The sequence below is a fragment of the Orcinus orca genome, chromosome 14 (assembly GCF_937001465.1).
Source record: "Orcinus orca chromosome 14, mOrcOrc1.1, whole genome shotgun sequence".
NCBI classification, from domain to species: Eukaryota; Metazoa; Chordata; class Mammalia; order Artiodactyla; family Delphinidae; genus Orcinus; species Orcinus orca.
The window spans coordinates 89,535,410-89,551,162 of record NC_064572.1 but is presented as its reverse complement, the minus strand read 5'-3'; the positions used below and the strand labels follow the sequence as shown (position 1 = coordinate 89,551,162).

Below are 15,753 nucleotides of genomic sequence, written 5' to 3'. Positions count from 1 at the left end.
GGGTGATTGACAGGAGAGGACGGGTAGAGGAAGAGCAAGGGACCAGAGGAGGAAACAGGGCAGAGGCGGGGCGGCGAACTTGAGGGCCTGCAGCCGCCCAGGGCACACGGCCCGCGAGGAGCAGCTTCCAGGCGAGGCCAAGCCCGCCCCGCTGCCCCCGACCTCACCTCCTGCGCTGCTCCTTCTGGGCTGATACTCTCTTCCGGCAGGCCGGTGCGGCCCTGGGCCTGCTGCCATGGGGCCAGCTCGGGCAGGACGCTCTTGAAGGAGGGCGTCCTCGTCCTACGATGATACCAGGGCGTCAGCCAAGCACCGCACTGAGCCCCGTGACGGCCCCGAGGGTGAGTGCAGGGCCGCGGGCTGGCTGCACGGAGATGCCCCGACGGTCACAGACAGTTGCCACCCCCAGAATCCACAATGTAGGCGGGGTCGGCCGTCAGGGCCTCCACCCCGCTCCCCGGGCCAGGCCATGGCTGGACCTACACCTGGGACCGGTGAAACTGTGCCATGCCGGGAAAAGGCTCGCACTGACTTGGACGAGGTACAACTTGGTTTCGGGGGTCTGTGGGCTGCACACCTCCAGCCCTCCCAGGGCTACAGCCAGGTAATCACACTTGAACAAGGTTTTACTTTGAAAAATTTTCAAACCTACAGAACAGGTGAAACAACAGTGCAGTAGACACGTGCACACCTTGCACGCGGATCAAAGCTCTTTAATCTGTTTTCCAATAGTGCCCAATGGCAGCCTTCTCAGACGGGCCCTTCCTCACTGTCCCGCCACAGACTTTTACCAGACACGCGGGGCGTGTGTTCACACCATCTGCAGGGCCACAGACCGGAGTGGCTGCTAACCATGTTCTGTGCCCTGGACGTGACATCACCGCCCTTGCCGACGTATGAGCTGTATTCCCCAATGTTACTGGGTCACGTTCTCTCTGTATATTCACACATCCACACACGTGTGCACACCACACCCCCACCCCCACACCCCCACACCCAGGATTTGAGTTTTTCTCTCGTGTAACCTCTTCCTCTGAGCCTGTTTTCTGGGTAACTTTAACCTAAACCAGGCCTGGCATCTGCTGTGTAACGAACGATGGCGACGTGGACATACGTCCACCCGACGTCTTAACAGAGAATCACAAAATGATATTACAGCCGCGCAGAGATCAAGAAAGTACACCTTTGCTTTCAACTTTTACCTGAAGACGGGTCTCGGGCGGGGTCGCCGCTTCTCCTTGTCGCTCAGCACCGCCGTGAGGGCTGGGGGCAGCTCCGCCAGGCGCTGGCGCTCCAGAACCTCCGCTTGCTGGTTCTCCACGATCTCCTGCCTCAGCTTCCAGAAGCGCCGGATCTCCTCCTCGCTCGGCCAGTCCTCCGGAGGCTCGGCGGACCTTCTGCACTCACGCAGGTCTAGTTTTCCCACAGGTGGGAAAAAGCCTGCCTTTTCTGTTACCATGGTTCCCTCTGCCTCCTGAGAATGAATGGTTTCTTCGTTGGGCTCACGCTCTGCGGATAAATCCACCAGGGGAGGTGGCGCCTCACTTACGCTCATCTTTTTAACTGGGGAAATCGACAGTGAATAAAAGGCCATTTTAGTAGACTGTACGTCCACGCCTGAGACGCGCAGAAGGCTGGGTAGGGGCTGGTCCCTGTGCCCCAGGCCCTCACACTGCACATAAATCCATATAAATGAAGATATTTGCCCCATCCAGACCTTCTAGTATCTGCTTCTAATTGATGTTCAGCCCACACACCTGTATTTTTTACTGCAATGCTTTTGCTGCCTTTTAAACACTTTGATCTCTAGTAAAGTTATGTGAGAGGAAATTGGCCCACTGCGTATTCATCCACAATTTGTGCCAGATCCCTCATCGGGCGTTAGGGCCGCAGCTTCCCAGAGACAGGTGTCACCTGGCCTCACAAGGTCTCCTTTCCCTGGACGTGCAGGGACACAGACGTGCTGACAGCCCGGTGGCCTGGGCCTGGAGCTGTGCGAGGGTGTGAGGGTGTGAGGGTGCGGGGCTTGCCCACCAAGCCTGGCCTCAGCCCTGGGGCAGGCTCTCTAGACCCCGCAGCCCCCTGTGTTCTTAAACACATTGAAACAGCCTTGTCCTGTCCAAGTTACCTTCTTGTATGGAGTGAATTCATTTTCAGCCTTTCAGTCTAATTTATTTAGCTATTTTCTACCTTTTTTTTCTAGTCGATTATGTATCTATTATACTTGAACCAGTATAGCCCTCTTTGTATAAATACATATAGAAACTACAATTGGGGTTGAAAGACAATGGGTTTTAATTACACAATAAAATATTAAATTCTACAAAATATGTTCAGTGTCAGTGGTTTACAACTTTGTTTCCTGAAGCAAAAACTTTTCTTTCACATTTTTCGGAGAGTGTGGAATCCAAACAGGAGAACCAGGTGAGCACCTGGATGTCACGTGCTGGCATGACTGCAACTGCCTCATGGGACCCCAGGCCCAGGTCTCCTCCCAAGGGACCCCCGAGGGCGGCCGAGCAGGACACGCTGTGTCTGCACCAGGCACGGCACACGCGAGTCCAGGATGGCGAAGTCCTGACCACTACACGCTGGGGATCAGTGTTTTTAAAGAAAAACAGTTCACAAAGTGGGCAAAGATATGCTTTAAAAAATCCTAAGGAGTGACTAGAAATGAATGTATTTGTCCAATTTGCTTGTGGACAATCGACTTAGAGCCAGAGGCGAACTGGACCCATAGTGACACCAAACAGAAGGAGGGTGAATGCCAGCAAAGATAGTTTTTAAAGTCAAGCAAAACGGCAAAACACAAAAACTGTAAACGGGGACTTCCCTGGTGATGCAGTGGTTAGGAATCCGCCTGCCAATGCAGGGGACACGGGTTTGAGTCCTGGTCCTGGAAGATCCCACATGCCACGGAGCAACTAAGCCCGGGTGCCACAACTACTGAAGCCCACGTGCCTAGAGCCCACGTGCCACGACAAGAGAAGCCACTGTACCACAATGAAGAGCAGCCCCCGCTCGCCACAACTAGAGAAAGCCCACGTGCAGCAACGAAGACCCAACGCAGCCAAAAATAAGTAATAAGTAAATAAATAAATTTATAAAAACAAAACCAAACAAACTGCTGAAAATTAAACAAAAAGAGAAAAAAGATGTATTACTTCTAAGGGAAAACCAGTAAGACTGCTGACTTTTCGACAGACGATGGAGTCCACAAGACAATAAAGGTATTTCTAAAGCAGTCACGATGCCTATACAGTCTGCTAAAACAACCTTCAAAAATGAAGGGAAGGGCTTCCCTGGTGGCGCAGTGGTTGAGAGTCCGCCTGCCGATGCAGGGGACACGGGTTCGTGCCCCGGTCCGAGAGGATCCCACATGCCGCGGAGCGGCTGGGCCCGTGAGCCATGGCCGCTAAGCCTGCGCGTCCGGAGCCTGTGCTCCGCAACGGGAGAGGCCACAGCAGTGAGAGGCCCACGTACCGCAAAAAAAAAAAAAAAAAGAAGAAGGGAAAATAAAGATGACCTTTTAAATCCTGAAATAATTCATTATAATAAGACTCAATATAACACAAAACACAGATCTTTAGGCCAACACCGTCAACCCAGATGGAAGCACGAAACTTCAAGAAGAGATGAAGAGCACCAGAAGGGCGACCGTGTGAGAAAACATAAATAAGACAGTTCAAAGAGTGTCTACTGGATCCATTACACATATCAAAGCAAAATTCACGAAAACAGCAGCACAGAAGACAGGAAGGAGGCAATGGAGCTAACCGTTCACTGGAGAAGGAACAGAAATGAACACACAACAGCTGTCCACATCCACATGGATAAGCCTGGAAGACATCGTGCTGAGCCCCCAAACGCCAGGTCACCAAGAATACGCAAGGGATGATGCAACTTAGAAAAAGTTTGAAAGGAAGGCCCTTTAAACATGTATTGTGTAGGGATAGTAAGCGGTAACGCTTTCAAGGAAAGCAGTGAAGGATGAACAAAAGTCACGCTGGCCTGGGGGGAGGGGGCAGGTGGACTCACGAGCACACCTGGGTCCACAAAGGCCTGATGCTGGTCTTCCTTGAGCAGCAGGTACAGGGCTCCGCGTTTGCATTGCTCGTACCCTGTGCTCACATGTAGGACACATGTCACAGCAGCAACAGCTCTTGCGATCGGATCTGTGTTGTCTCAGGGGCAGAAGGATGGTGTGGAAGGGATTTAAAGCATCAGCTGGCCTTCCCTGCTCGGTCAGGCCTGAATTTGCATTACAGGTCTGGTAACTGCAGAAGGCCGCGTTTAAAACTGTCTTTTATTTTATTGTTTTAGCACTTACCCAGCTCCACAGGTAACATCTTGACAGGATTTCTTTCTAAAAGCAAAGTTTTCAAATGCCTTTAAAACAAAACAAAAAATATGTAATTTAAAAGCAGAAAATCAAATGACCATCAAATTTCTTCATCTGTCTTCTCTTTAAGGGAGCGGCTTCAATGCAGACGTTTAGCCCATGCTCTGCCCCCACCAGCAAATAGACTCCACGTCTCAGCATCTGGCCAGGCTCTGGGCCTCAGCACTGCGGACGCTTGGGACCAGGCAGTTCTTTGTTGGGGGGACCGTCCCGTGCCCGGTGGGTGTTTAGCGGCATCCTGGCCTCACCCCACTAGATGCCCCCCCCCCAAGCTGTGACAACCACAAGATCTCCAGATGATGCCAACGTCCACTGGGGCACAATCCCCTGCCTGAGAACAGTCACGGAAGGATGTCCAGGAGACAGAGTATCTGCTCTGCTTAGAGATGAAGAATTCGCACACTAAGGCCTCTTTGAAGTCTCAAAGCCAGGAAACATGGTGAAGGGGTGTTTCTCCCAGTATTTGACCAGGGAGCTCTTCTGTCACTTAATAGCTATTAATATCCCTTACAAGGTTTGGCAAAAGACGTATCATAGACAGGTAGAAGATGTCCAATAAAACTTTACGAACTGAACGACAACGGACGATAAATGGTTCACATTAAACTCTATGTCGCCCCTTTTGTTCGGCTGCTTTTGCTTTTCCACATTTCATCAGGGCTCCGTCGTTATTAACGATCATTTTCTCTTTCTCTGTTGCTTTCAGGGATGTAAAAAGACTTCAAATGCCCTGGCTCATTCAGTGTTTCAGCCAAGGGGTGTGACGGCCCCTTCTCCTGGGCGTCCAGGCAGAGGCAGGACGCCCATCTCCCGCCCTGCTCCACCCAGGCTTCACCGAGAGGCTGAGGAATCCTCGGGGCGAGGCACTATTTAATCGCCAGGGACAGTCTGGCGCCCCGCACACCTGCCCTGCAGCAGACACAGCTGCGGTCTCACGGGGGAGGACCTCACAGCCCCGGGAGGGACGGAGAAGCTCCGCCTGCCTTCTCTGTCACTGGGCGTGACGCTCCATGCCCTGAGCAGCCCTGGGAGACCAATGGGGAGCAGAGTGGCCTGGAATGCAGGCTAACCTGTACCCACATCCTCAGCTGTCCTGCAGACAGCCCCCTGCAGACCCCATCAGCAAATGGCGCTCCAGCTAGAGGGAGGGACGGTCTCGCGTCTCATTTCCTTGGAAGGTGAAAAAATTAAAATTCAACATCACACTGACCAGAGTCCCCAAGATGTGAAAGGAGAAAATATAGTTTCTCAGACACAGAATTGAGAGCTCTAGTCAGTATGCATTTAAACCAAGTTTAACTTTTTGACTGGCGGCCCTAAAGGAAAATCGGATTGCCTGAGGAGCAGACAATTCTCTTTCCCTTTACTGTCTTGGATTTTCCTATTATTTAAAGTTTTTAAGAAGTAAACTTGGGGAATTAAACTTTCCTTGGTAAACACAAAGGCAAATTAGTTAAACATCGTTACTTCAACGTATTGGTTTTGGTTTAGTCCCCTTTTAATTTCGCTAATACAAAAGTAGCCAAGGAGGCCGGCGTTCGCTTTTCTAAGATTCTTCAACAGGATGTGCAGGCAGCCACGTACCCTGGACCTTCCAACACGCCTTTCTCAAAGCCAAGGATGTTCCAGCCCACTTGTTTGTCTATTTGTTTGTTTGTTTTGGGGGGGGCATGTTAGCCAACTATGAACCTGAAAGTGTACAGGGGATTTTTCCACCTTATGTAATAATACATTAAATACATAAAGTATTCTTGTGCACACTTTTAAGTGATAAATTCACAAATACTATCAGTAAACCACTGATTATTTCATTTCACGGACTTTCAACTGAACGCCACACATTTATATACTGGCCTGGGGTCACTTGCCTAAGGAAGCACATATACTGATGGGCCTTTGTAAACCTTCTCTCCCTGCTAGCAAGCTTACACATCCAAGACAATGAGGGGGGAGAATGTGAACACTGGCATTGTTTTTTTGTTTGCTTGTTTGTTTGTTTTTTGCAGTACGCGGGCCTCTCACTGTTGTGGCCTCTCCCGTTGTGCAGCGCAGGCTCCGGACGTGCAGGCTCAGTGGCCATGGCTCACGGGCCCAGCTGCTCCGCGGCATGTGGGATCCTCCCGGATCGGGGCAGGAACCCGTGTCCCCTGCATCGGCAGGCGGACTCTCAACCACTGCGCCACCAGGGAAGCCCTCTGGCATTGTTTTAATTAGGCTTTTCGGAAAGTTTAAGGCTTTCAATAAGCCCATAATTACTTAAAATTTCTAATGAATGTTTCAGCTCTTTAGCAAGCTGATCTAATTTTAATGATATAACTGGTTATAAATCATACGCAAAATTATATCTTAGACAACATTAAGCAGGTGGCTTTGACTGGCAAAGTCAAAGAATTCCAAAATTTGAGACCATGTATTTATTTTAGAATAAAGAATAGTGCTTATGAGCACAAGCCCTAGTTAGTTTTTATCCTTCGAGGAGCAATTACTCTCCAGAACTGAGTGCCATTTTGCTAAGACAGCCATGGACCAGAAGCATGAGACTGCCCTCGACACACCAGCCCAGTTCCCCGTGAAGAGCGGAGCCCCCCCAAGCCTCCCTGACACACACTCAGAGACGCCTGGGGCCACCGGGTCGCGCTGGCGGGGACCAGGTGGAAGCAGAGAAGGCATGGCTGCCTGTCACACTGCCACTGGCAGACGCGCTGGCCGGAGCTGAGGACACTGCTCTAGGCAACCAGGCGCCGACCCAGTGGGTCCAGGAAGGCCCGGGAGCTCCAGGAAGACAGCTCCCGGGGGTGTCCCCACCCTGCCGGAGACACCCACTTGTCAACAGAAACTAGCTGCTTCCCTGCAGAGCCTGAAAAGGCACGGATGGCGCACGGGGGTTTTCGCTGTTACACAGACAAAATACTCACTTCTTTAAACATACTTTTAAAGCCAGTGAGCAATAGTTCAGGCAAGTGAAGGGCCTCTGTGCCTCTACTCTGCCATTTCACAGGGGCTGCAATGACTCTAGCAGGAAGGGGGTCACCCTTGGACCCCTCTGTTCCTCCCACGCCGTCCATCCCACCTGAATCCCCTGGCTCTCCTGCGTGGACGGCTGCAGCAGCCTAACTGGCCACGCTGCGGCACGCTCACCCCTCCTTTCAGAGTGATCTTAAAGCCCCGTCCCTCCCTTCAAACCGTCTGTGACTTCCTGCCTCTTTCGTGATGAAATTCAAACTAACGATCGCGCCTACCAGCTCTGGTCGACTGCCTCTGCAGGCACCTCCAGCCCCTTCCCTCCTCTGTTCCACCACATGGCCTCCCTGCTGCCCCTCCCATGCCCAAGGACACGGCCACCTCATGGCCCTTGCACGTGCTTTTCCCTCTGCCCAGCGTGCACTAATGTTAAAGGCGTGTCTGAAATTCACGTCATGAGGTTTCCTAAAGGTTAAGAAGCTGGCATAGAAGGACTGGGCACTGAGACACAGGGGCCAGGAGAGTGGGGTGGCCTCACGCTGCATGTGGCTCCAGGACTGGGGCGTGCCGGCTGACCTGTGGCTGCTGGGAGGGGCGGGTGAAGGGGGTAGGCAGCTTGGCCCCAGTTCTAGAGTGGGAGTGGTAGGAGACGCCCGGCATCGGAGAGGCAGGAATGTGGCTGGGTGGCACAGAGCTTGCTCTGGGGTTTCTGATTTTCCCAGAAAGGAAGAATGACTCATTATTTACCAGGAACCAGAGCAGTTACACACGGGCCCTTGGGAGCAAAGCCGCTGGTTTAATTCATGGACAGTATTTCTTTTTTTTGTTTGTTTTGGTTTTTTTGTTTTTGTTTTTTAACATCTTTATTGGAGTATAATTGCTCTACAATGGTGTGTTAGTTTCTGCTTTATAACAAAGTGAATCAGTTATACATATACATATGTTCCCATATCTCTTCCCTCTTGTGTCTCCCTCCCTCCCACCCTCCCTATCCCTCCCCTCCAGGCTGTCACAAAGCACCGAGCTGATCTCCCTGTGCTATGCAGCTGCTTCCCACTAGCTATCTACCTTACGTTTGGTAGTGTACACATGTCCACGCCACTCTCTCACTTTGTGCCAGCTTACCCTTCCCCCTCCCCACACCCTCAAGTCCATGCTCTAGTAGGCCTGTGTCTTTATTCCCGTCTTACCCCTAGGTTCTTCAGTACGGTATTTCTGACCCTTCAGGCAGCTTCACGTGAGGGAGTCAGAGGTGGAACCGGCTGCAGAAGCCGCGTGGACCACCCAGCAGAGGCGCTGTGGTACTGGCGTGCTCCGCGGCGCTCCGCGTCCTAAACTATAACCGTACAGGTGCATTTGGTACCTGCAGCCACCGCACCTCCGAGCTGGCTTTGAAAACGCCATTACACGCTTCTGCTCTAAAGTCGACACTCGATGGGGTGGGGTGTGGTTAGGCAGCCAAAGAACAGGCACTCGGGCATTTGAAGGAGATGATGGTGACCTCCTAACCTGGGAAAAGAAACGTGCAACTCACTTGTGGCAGCCGATCCCAGAAGGCAGCGCTGGGATCCCATTAGAGCGGAGGTGCAGCCAGGTGAGGTTACACAGCCCCTGAGAGAAGCGCTTAGGAACCGTGCAGAGGGCGTTCCACTGACGGTGTGATTGCTGCCACGGGGAGAAAGAGAGAATGTTTTTGTCAAACAACTAAATTTAAAACATGCCACATCCTCAAAGCGCTTCCACTGGTGACTGTAGTCATACATGCCAAGTTCAAAGAAAACCCATAACATTTATCCTTAAATCGTTTAAACGGGAGACACAAGTGTCAGGAAAACGAGGCCAGGCCTCACTGCGCAGCTGCTAGAGTGGCTTCCCGGCCTGGAGACGCTGCGTCTCGCCCGGCTGGCACACATCACACCTCTCCCATCAACTATCCTTTAACATCCAACTTCATCCCCAAGGGCATCTGAATCCTATTCTCCCTCCCGGGCCCACGCTGCCCAGAGAACGAGGGCAGGAGCCACACCTGGGCCTTGGTTCTCATGCAAGGAGACACCGAAAGGAAACTAAAGAACACACACGCTGCGTTAGCTCTGGCGTCCTCTGTGGTAGCAACGGCCGCACAGCAACAGCCAGTAACCATCACGTCAGGAAGTCTGATACGTCACGCGGTGGGCCCTCAGGTCGGATCGTAAATAAGACAGGACAGTACGAAGGGGGTAGGACAGGGCACACGCACACTGACCCTCACCCCGCGATACGTGCAAGTACGATTTTACAGTCACAGCGTGGCAGGACTGTGGGTGACACAGACATCCCTTCTCTAATGCTGTTGATACACGCTGCATAGATTTACATGATCACGTATACTATACACACGTATGTATTTACGTGTCTCTATTTACCAGGGCAGCAGAGTGTAGGCGTTAAGGGCACTGGTCTGGAAGCCAAGCTGCCTGGGTTCAAATCTAGGTTTCGAAAATCTATGAGCTGTGTGACCTAGAGCGAGTTCCCGAACTCTCTGTGCTCCAGAGGCCTGGCCTGTTCCGGGTGCAAGTGAGCAGCGCCTGGCACACAGGGGTGCAGGTAAGCACCGGTCGTCACGACTGCGCTGCTCTATTAAAGCCCGCGGAGCACAGCACGTGGCGCCAGCAGGCCGCTCCTTTTCCACCAGTTTCTCAGCTCCCAACTCTGCTGCCAAGACCACCTTCCAAGTCCCTTCAAGTTTAAGGCAGAAACTTGAGAAACACCGGCTAGAAACCACACTCCACAAATATGCTGAGAGCACAATCCCCGAGCAGCTAAGATGCGGCACCGTCGCTCGCTGTTGGCGGCGGGCGCAGCCTCTGGGGAGTGAGTGGCGACTGGACACAGTGTGGGGACGCCTTCGCGCCGGGACACTCTTGGCCTGGCCGCCAGGTCAGCTTCAGGCTCTTGCTCTCTCAGCCCCAGCGCTGAAGCCGCAGATCCTGGTAAACACCAGAAAAGGAAATCTCAGAGACAAGCTAGCATTTGCCATCGCCCCACAGGGGCCGGCTTGACTGCATCACACGAGCCCGTCCTCCCTCCTCGGTTCTGTGAGGCCGTGTGAAGATGGGGGTCAGTGTTCCCTGATCATAAGGGTCTCTGGAAGTGATAATGGTGGCTCCAGAGAGTGTTGCTATGGCTGCAAAATGCACCCGTAACCCCCAGAAGTCCACCACTCTGAGTGGTCACCTCACTCAGTGATTTGTTGCCATGGTAGTAAAATGTATATTGACGTCTCTGTTTTCTGAGAAGCATAAACAAAGTTTCTTCATTAAGCCTGAAGAAGGCTGTGGAATGTCCTCCTTCTTTCTTTATGCATGACACTGTTGGGTTCCTTGCTCAGAGCTGAGAGCATTTGCTTCATTAAAAGTGGTGCATTACAGGATGACCCAGTAACCACTCATGGAGGTCAGTGCTAAGAGACGAGACCGCAAGACCAGTGCTCACCTGACGGGAAAAACAGGGCGCGCAACACAAATGGGGTTAATAAACTGAGTAGCTGCTTAAAATCTAAGTACACGGCTTTTGTAAAAGCACTCAAAACCGTCAATCAACAGGGTAACAGTGCAATGCGTAGGTGTGTGTATCATGCTGAGGACACTGTGCCTTATATGCTTATCATTTAATTCCCCTAATAACCCATAAATAGATTCTCATTCCCATCTTCCAGGTGAGGACATGATGAGGTTTAAGGAAATTACGTGACTGCTGGGCAGTGACAGAACTGCTGGTGAGGGCCCCTGCCCGTCTCCCCTCAAGGTTGTGTGATGGAACCTTGTTCTAGAAATCGCAGGAGACAGACCCACTAGATCTTAAGCAGGCAAGGGCCGGACCTGGTGAAGGCCCCAGAGGCACCAGGTAGAGTCAAGCCTGTGACATCTGCAAAGCTGTGGGTGACAGTTTTTACTGCACTTATTTTAGGGGTGTTGTGTTTTGATTAAGAGGCCAAGGGTGTTTTCGGCAAGTCGCCCCCCAAACCCAGGAGAGGACATCAGAGGACATCAGAGCAGCACACAAAACCCCAAGTTAACCCTCCTCTATCTCATTCTCGAATTTCTCTCTAAAAGAAAACTGCACGTAAGAAGAGCCTTCAATCACGGCTATGTCGCACATACGTACCAGGCCCCAGAGGTGCCCCACTCGCTCTGAGGTTGAGAACTTTAAAGATCTCTCCTAAATGGTGAAGACCACTGTGACTCAAATCTAAAACTGATGAAGAGAGGATGACCCCCTTGACACCCTCGTGAGCCTCCCTGGAGGGGGACGCAGGTTTGCTCCTAGCCTGCCCAGCGCCGCTCTCCGGGGTCAGCAGCCCCACAGGCAGCCTTGCAGGAGCTGCTTCCCTCCATCCGTCAGCCAGGAGGAAGCAATCCTCCGGGGACCACCGCTCATCCTCCCGGGTCTGGAGTCACCTGCAGACAGGGAGGGGAGATGCAGCAACAACTAGGTACACGGGCACACTCTCACTGTCTAGCTCATGGCGGATTTGTGTTTGCTTACAAAGACCATTGTTTCTAATAATCAGTATCATAAACTTGACTTCTGTAAAACAAACTGGACTGCAAGAAGGTTCAGATTAAAATGTTCTGCTCCTCCTTTGCACCATGGAATTCCAAGATTTGACTTTTAATTCCTGGAAAATGCAATGGCTATTTTAGGGATGAAAACAAGTCAGAAGATTTCAAAGCGCACAAGCTAGTGCATCCCTTCCCTAAATGCAGTGGGGTTCCTAAGTTCGCACTTTCTTATTTGCCCCGCGGTTCTGTGGCATTTCCATTAGTGTTCCGCTCCACGGAGAATCCTGACAGCTCAGGTTACCGCTTTGACTCAGCGATCAGCGCTGGGTCTGGCTAGCACCCAGATTAGGCTGGGGGTGGGAACCGGTCAAACTAGAACCTTGAATTTTACTTGTTCAACAATAGTTTTGCTCGACACAAAGTTTAAGAACTGTATTTCACCAGAACCTCATTCGGTGAGGCACACGTCCGTGTTTAATTCCCGATTTATCCGGCAATAACAACCAACACTGGAATGTTTCAGGGCTCAGAAGCCTTCGCTCATTGATACAAAACTCTCGACAGCAAGAGGGAAGAGATATGGGAACATACGTATATGTATAACTGATTCACTTTGTTATAAAGCAGAAACTAACACACCATTGTAAAGCAATTATACCCCAATAAAGATGTTAAAAAAACAAAAAAAACCTCTCGATAGCCAACACCTAGGAAACGTGTGTGCGTCTCCCTCCCTCCATTTTAGGGATGGGGAACACGAGGAACCGCCCAAAGGTCAAGCAATTAACGAGTGGGGGGGGCGAACCCACCGCAGGCTGCCTGCGCTCCCTGGAGACCCTGGGCCTCCCCTGGGGTCCTTTTCTGTGTTTTAGGGGGAGAGAGGCTTCAATCTCCCGCAAACCTCTGAACAGAAAGAAGGCCTCAGGACCGAGAGCAAAACCACAGGGCCTAAAAGCGGGCGGAGCGGGCTCCGTGGGGTCGGGGAGGCGGCTCTGGGTCCCGGCGCCCTCCCCGGTTTCTCGACCGCGCCGGGCCGCCCTCGAGGCCCCGCAGCTCCGCACCCCGCAAGCCCGCGGTGCCCCCAGCCTCTCGGGATGCGCCCCCGCTCCCGGCCCGCCCCTCGCCCCTCATCACCCGGCGCCCCAGCCTCTCTCGAGGGGCCCCCGACCCCGACGCCGGGCCCGCAGCCCTGCCTCACCCTCGGCGCCCGCCAGCCCACCCGACGCCCGCACGGCCCGGGCGCCGAGTGCGGCAGTCCAGCAGCGGAAGCTGCCGGCCCCACGCGGTCGCTATGGAGACGCCCAGCCTTACGGGGGCCCGCAGGCGCCAAGCCGGGCGGAAGGCGCGCAGTCGCGGGGCGCGCGGGGCGTCTGGTGCGCCTGCGCACGTGGCACTCATCCAGACTCCAGCGGTCCGCCCGGAGCCGCAGCGCTGCAGCGCTGGCGCGCCGCCCGCGACCTCCTCTGCCGGGCAGTCGGTGACACACACAGAGGTGGAGCGTTCCGGACGAAGGGGACATGTGTGCCGAGGCCCGGAGTGTCGTGATGCGCGAGCGCGCGCCTCTGCGGAGCGGGCGGCGGGGCACCTGCCGGTGGGCTCTTCGGGGGACCGCAGGTTACACACGGGAAGGCTCGCATTTCAAGTTGACCATCTGGCGTCAAGAACTTGAAAGTCCTTCCCGTTTTATACCTTCCCGTCTGCAGCAGGCAGACCTACGTCTTCTTGGGGGTCACAGGATGGCTGTCCCGATTGCAGTCGTCACTCGGACGCCCATCACCCGGGAGGAGAAGGAAACCCCCAGTAACTGCCTCTGAGATCTGGCCGGAATCGCTTCGGCTACCTAGACCAATCAGCAGAAAGGAAATGAGACCACCACAGGGCTCGGACCAATCAGGATTTCTCTGTGGGTCTGGACCCCCCCCCCACCTTCTCAAGCACTCAGGTAGAGGGTCTGCATACCTCTTATCAGTCAGGCGGCGAGCCACTAGAGGATGACGTCATTAAGGAATTTGACCTTTGCCATTGCGGAGGCTGGTTGGACAATCTCTGAAGGCTGCTGCCCTCCGCCTGATGCTGCAGCTTGAAGTGTGCAGGGCAGGTATTCAGGAAGGGAAGGTGGAGGTAAAGGGGGGACCAGCGAGCCCAAGCTGGAACCCACGAGGATGGATGGATCATGTGGCACCGATGGTCACAGAACTACACACACACCCAGCCCAGGAGTTGGAGAAGCTAAAAGACTCGGGGAGACAGACTAGCTGCACGCCTGCCCCCAACCAGTGAGGTGAGCTGGCAGAGAAAGGACATTGTGTGCGAGCTGCAGCCACACCTGGGCCCCTGCCCTGGCCGTCCAAGTATAAAATCATTACAGCTGCTACCTCACTGCACCCCCTTACCCCCCAAATCTCACGCACAGTGCCTCTTGGGGCCGAGTTAGGAAACCTGCAGGAAAGAGGATTCTGGAGAAGTAGTTCAGCCTATACACACTGACACATCGCACAGCCACCACGATACCGGAAAACAAATGGAGGTACTGATAGGAGTGAGGAAAGGGGTGACTGGTCGCTGAGCAGGCAACCCGAAGTGTCAGCTACAAGAGCCACTGAAGACTTTCACACTGATTTTAACATGAGGCCCACCTTGTTATAAAATGATCACTTTGGATTTCTGCTGTGGTCATGGCAGGTGATGCCATTCAGAACAACCCTTCCACGAACAAGGGAGTGAGGAATATTTTCTGCATGTATGCTGTATGTCGAAACTAGACTTTATTCTATATACGTTCTTAGAACAAAATATGGGTGAATTTTATTTTATTCTTAGGCTAAGAAAGGATTTCTTAAACAGGATATAAAAGCACTAACCATAAAAACAGATGTTGATAAATTCACTACATTAAAAGTACTCTTGTTTATCTAAAAGATACCGTAAGGAAAATTAAAAGTTGAGCCCCAAATGAGAGAAGTTATTGGCAATTCTCATATCCAATAAAGATTAGTATCCACAATATATAATCCAATGAGGATTAACATGCAGAATACATAAAGAACTCCTATAATTCAATTTTTAAAAGCTTAAGACAATAGTTACATTTAGATTAATAGGCAAGAGATATGAACCAACAACTCCCAGGAGAGAAAAAAACTGGCCAATAAAGATATAAAAAGATGCTCCACTTTACCAGCTAGCAGGGAAATACAGTTTTATCTGAAGTGAGATACTGTTTTACCCTTGCTCAGTTGGCAAAAATGAAGAAGTCTGGGAACACCTGTGTTCATGCCCGTAGCTCATTCTTCTGTCAGGGTGTCCACCGGAACTTGGGGCATCTGGGAGAGCAGCCTGCTCTCCTGTCGGGCTGGATCCCCACGTGCAGTGACCCCCACCGTTCCCCTCTGGAGTCTCATCAGGACACGTGGGCAGAGACATTCACAGCAGCCTCACTCATTTTAGCAAAACCTGGGAAGGACCCCAAAGGCCAAGAAAGAGAAAGCCATGAAATGAACCAACAATAGCTACTCACAACAACAAGAATGAATCTTAGAAACAGCTTTTGACAGAAAAAGCAAATTCCAGGAGACTTCATAGAGTATGAAACGCTTTTCATACCAGCAAAACTAAATGATAAGCTGCAAATGTGGATGATAAGATTCTAAAACCAAAAATCAGGAGACGAGCTGGCCCATAATGTGAGCCGGGGGAGCAGGAGATGGGGTGCACCTGGCGGGTGTTATGGGCTGAACTGTGCCCCTCAAACCCCACCCCTGACCCCCAGTACCTCAGAATATGACTTATTTGGAGATAGGGTCTTTAAAGAGGTGACTAATATTAAATGGGGTCATTGAGTGGCCC

The 15,753-nt window shown here is 52.2% G+C and overlaps 2 protein-coding genes across 3 annotated transcripts in view; one reads left to right on the top strand and one right to left on the bottom strand.

The window, feature by feature from the left end:
- LRRC27 (leucine rich repeat containing 27) overlaps positions 1 to 11,802 on the bottom strand; it is a 29,719-nt gene extending 17,917 nt beyond the window's left edge. The window contains 6 exon segments of the mRNA XM_033421119.2: positions 168 to 282; positions 1,203 to 1,563; positions 8,898 to 9,028; positions 10,179 to 10,332; positions 11,510 to 11,693; positions 11,695 to 11,802. Of these exon segments, the coding sequence (XP_033277010.1) occupies positions 168 to 282; positions 1,203 to 1,563; positions 8,898 to 9,028; positions 10,179 to 10,332; positions 11,510 to 11,693; positions 11,695 to 11,739 (990 nt within the window). The 5' untranslated portion in view covers positions 11,740 to 11,802.
- The window catches only part of BNIP3 (BCL2 interacting protein 3), a 547,174-nt gene that overhangs the window by 283,991 nt on the left and 247,430 nt on the right, over positions 1 to 15,753 (top strand). The gene's annotated exons all lie outside the window — the stretch shown is intronic.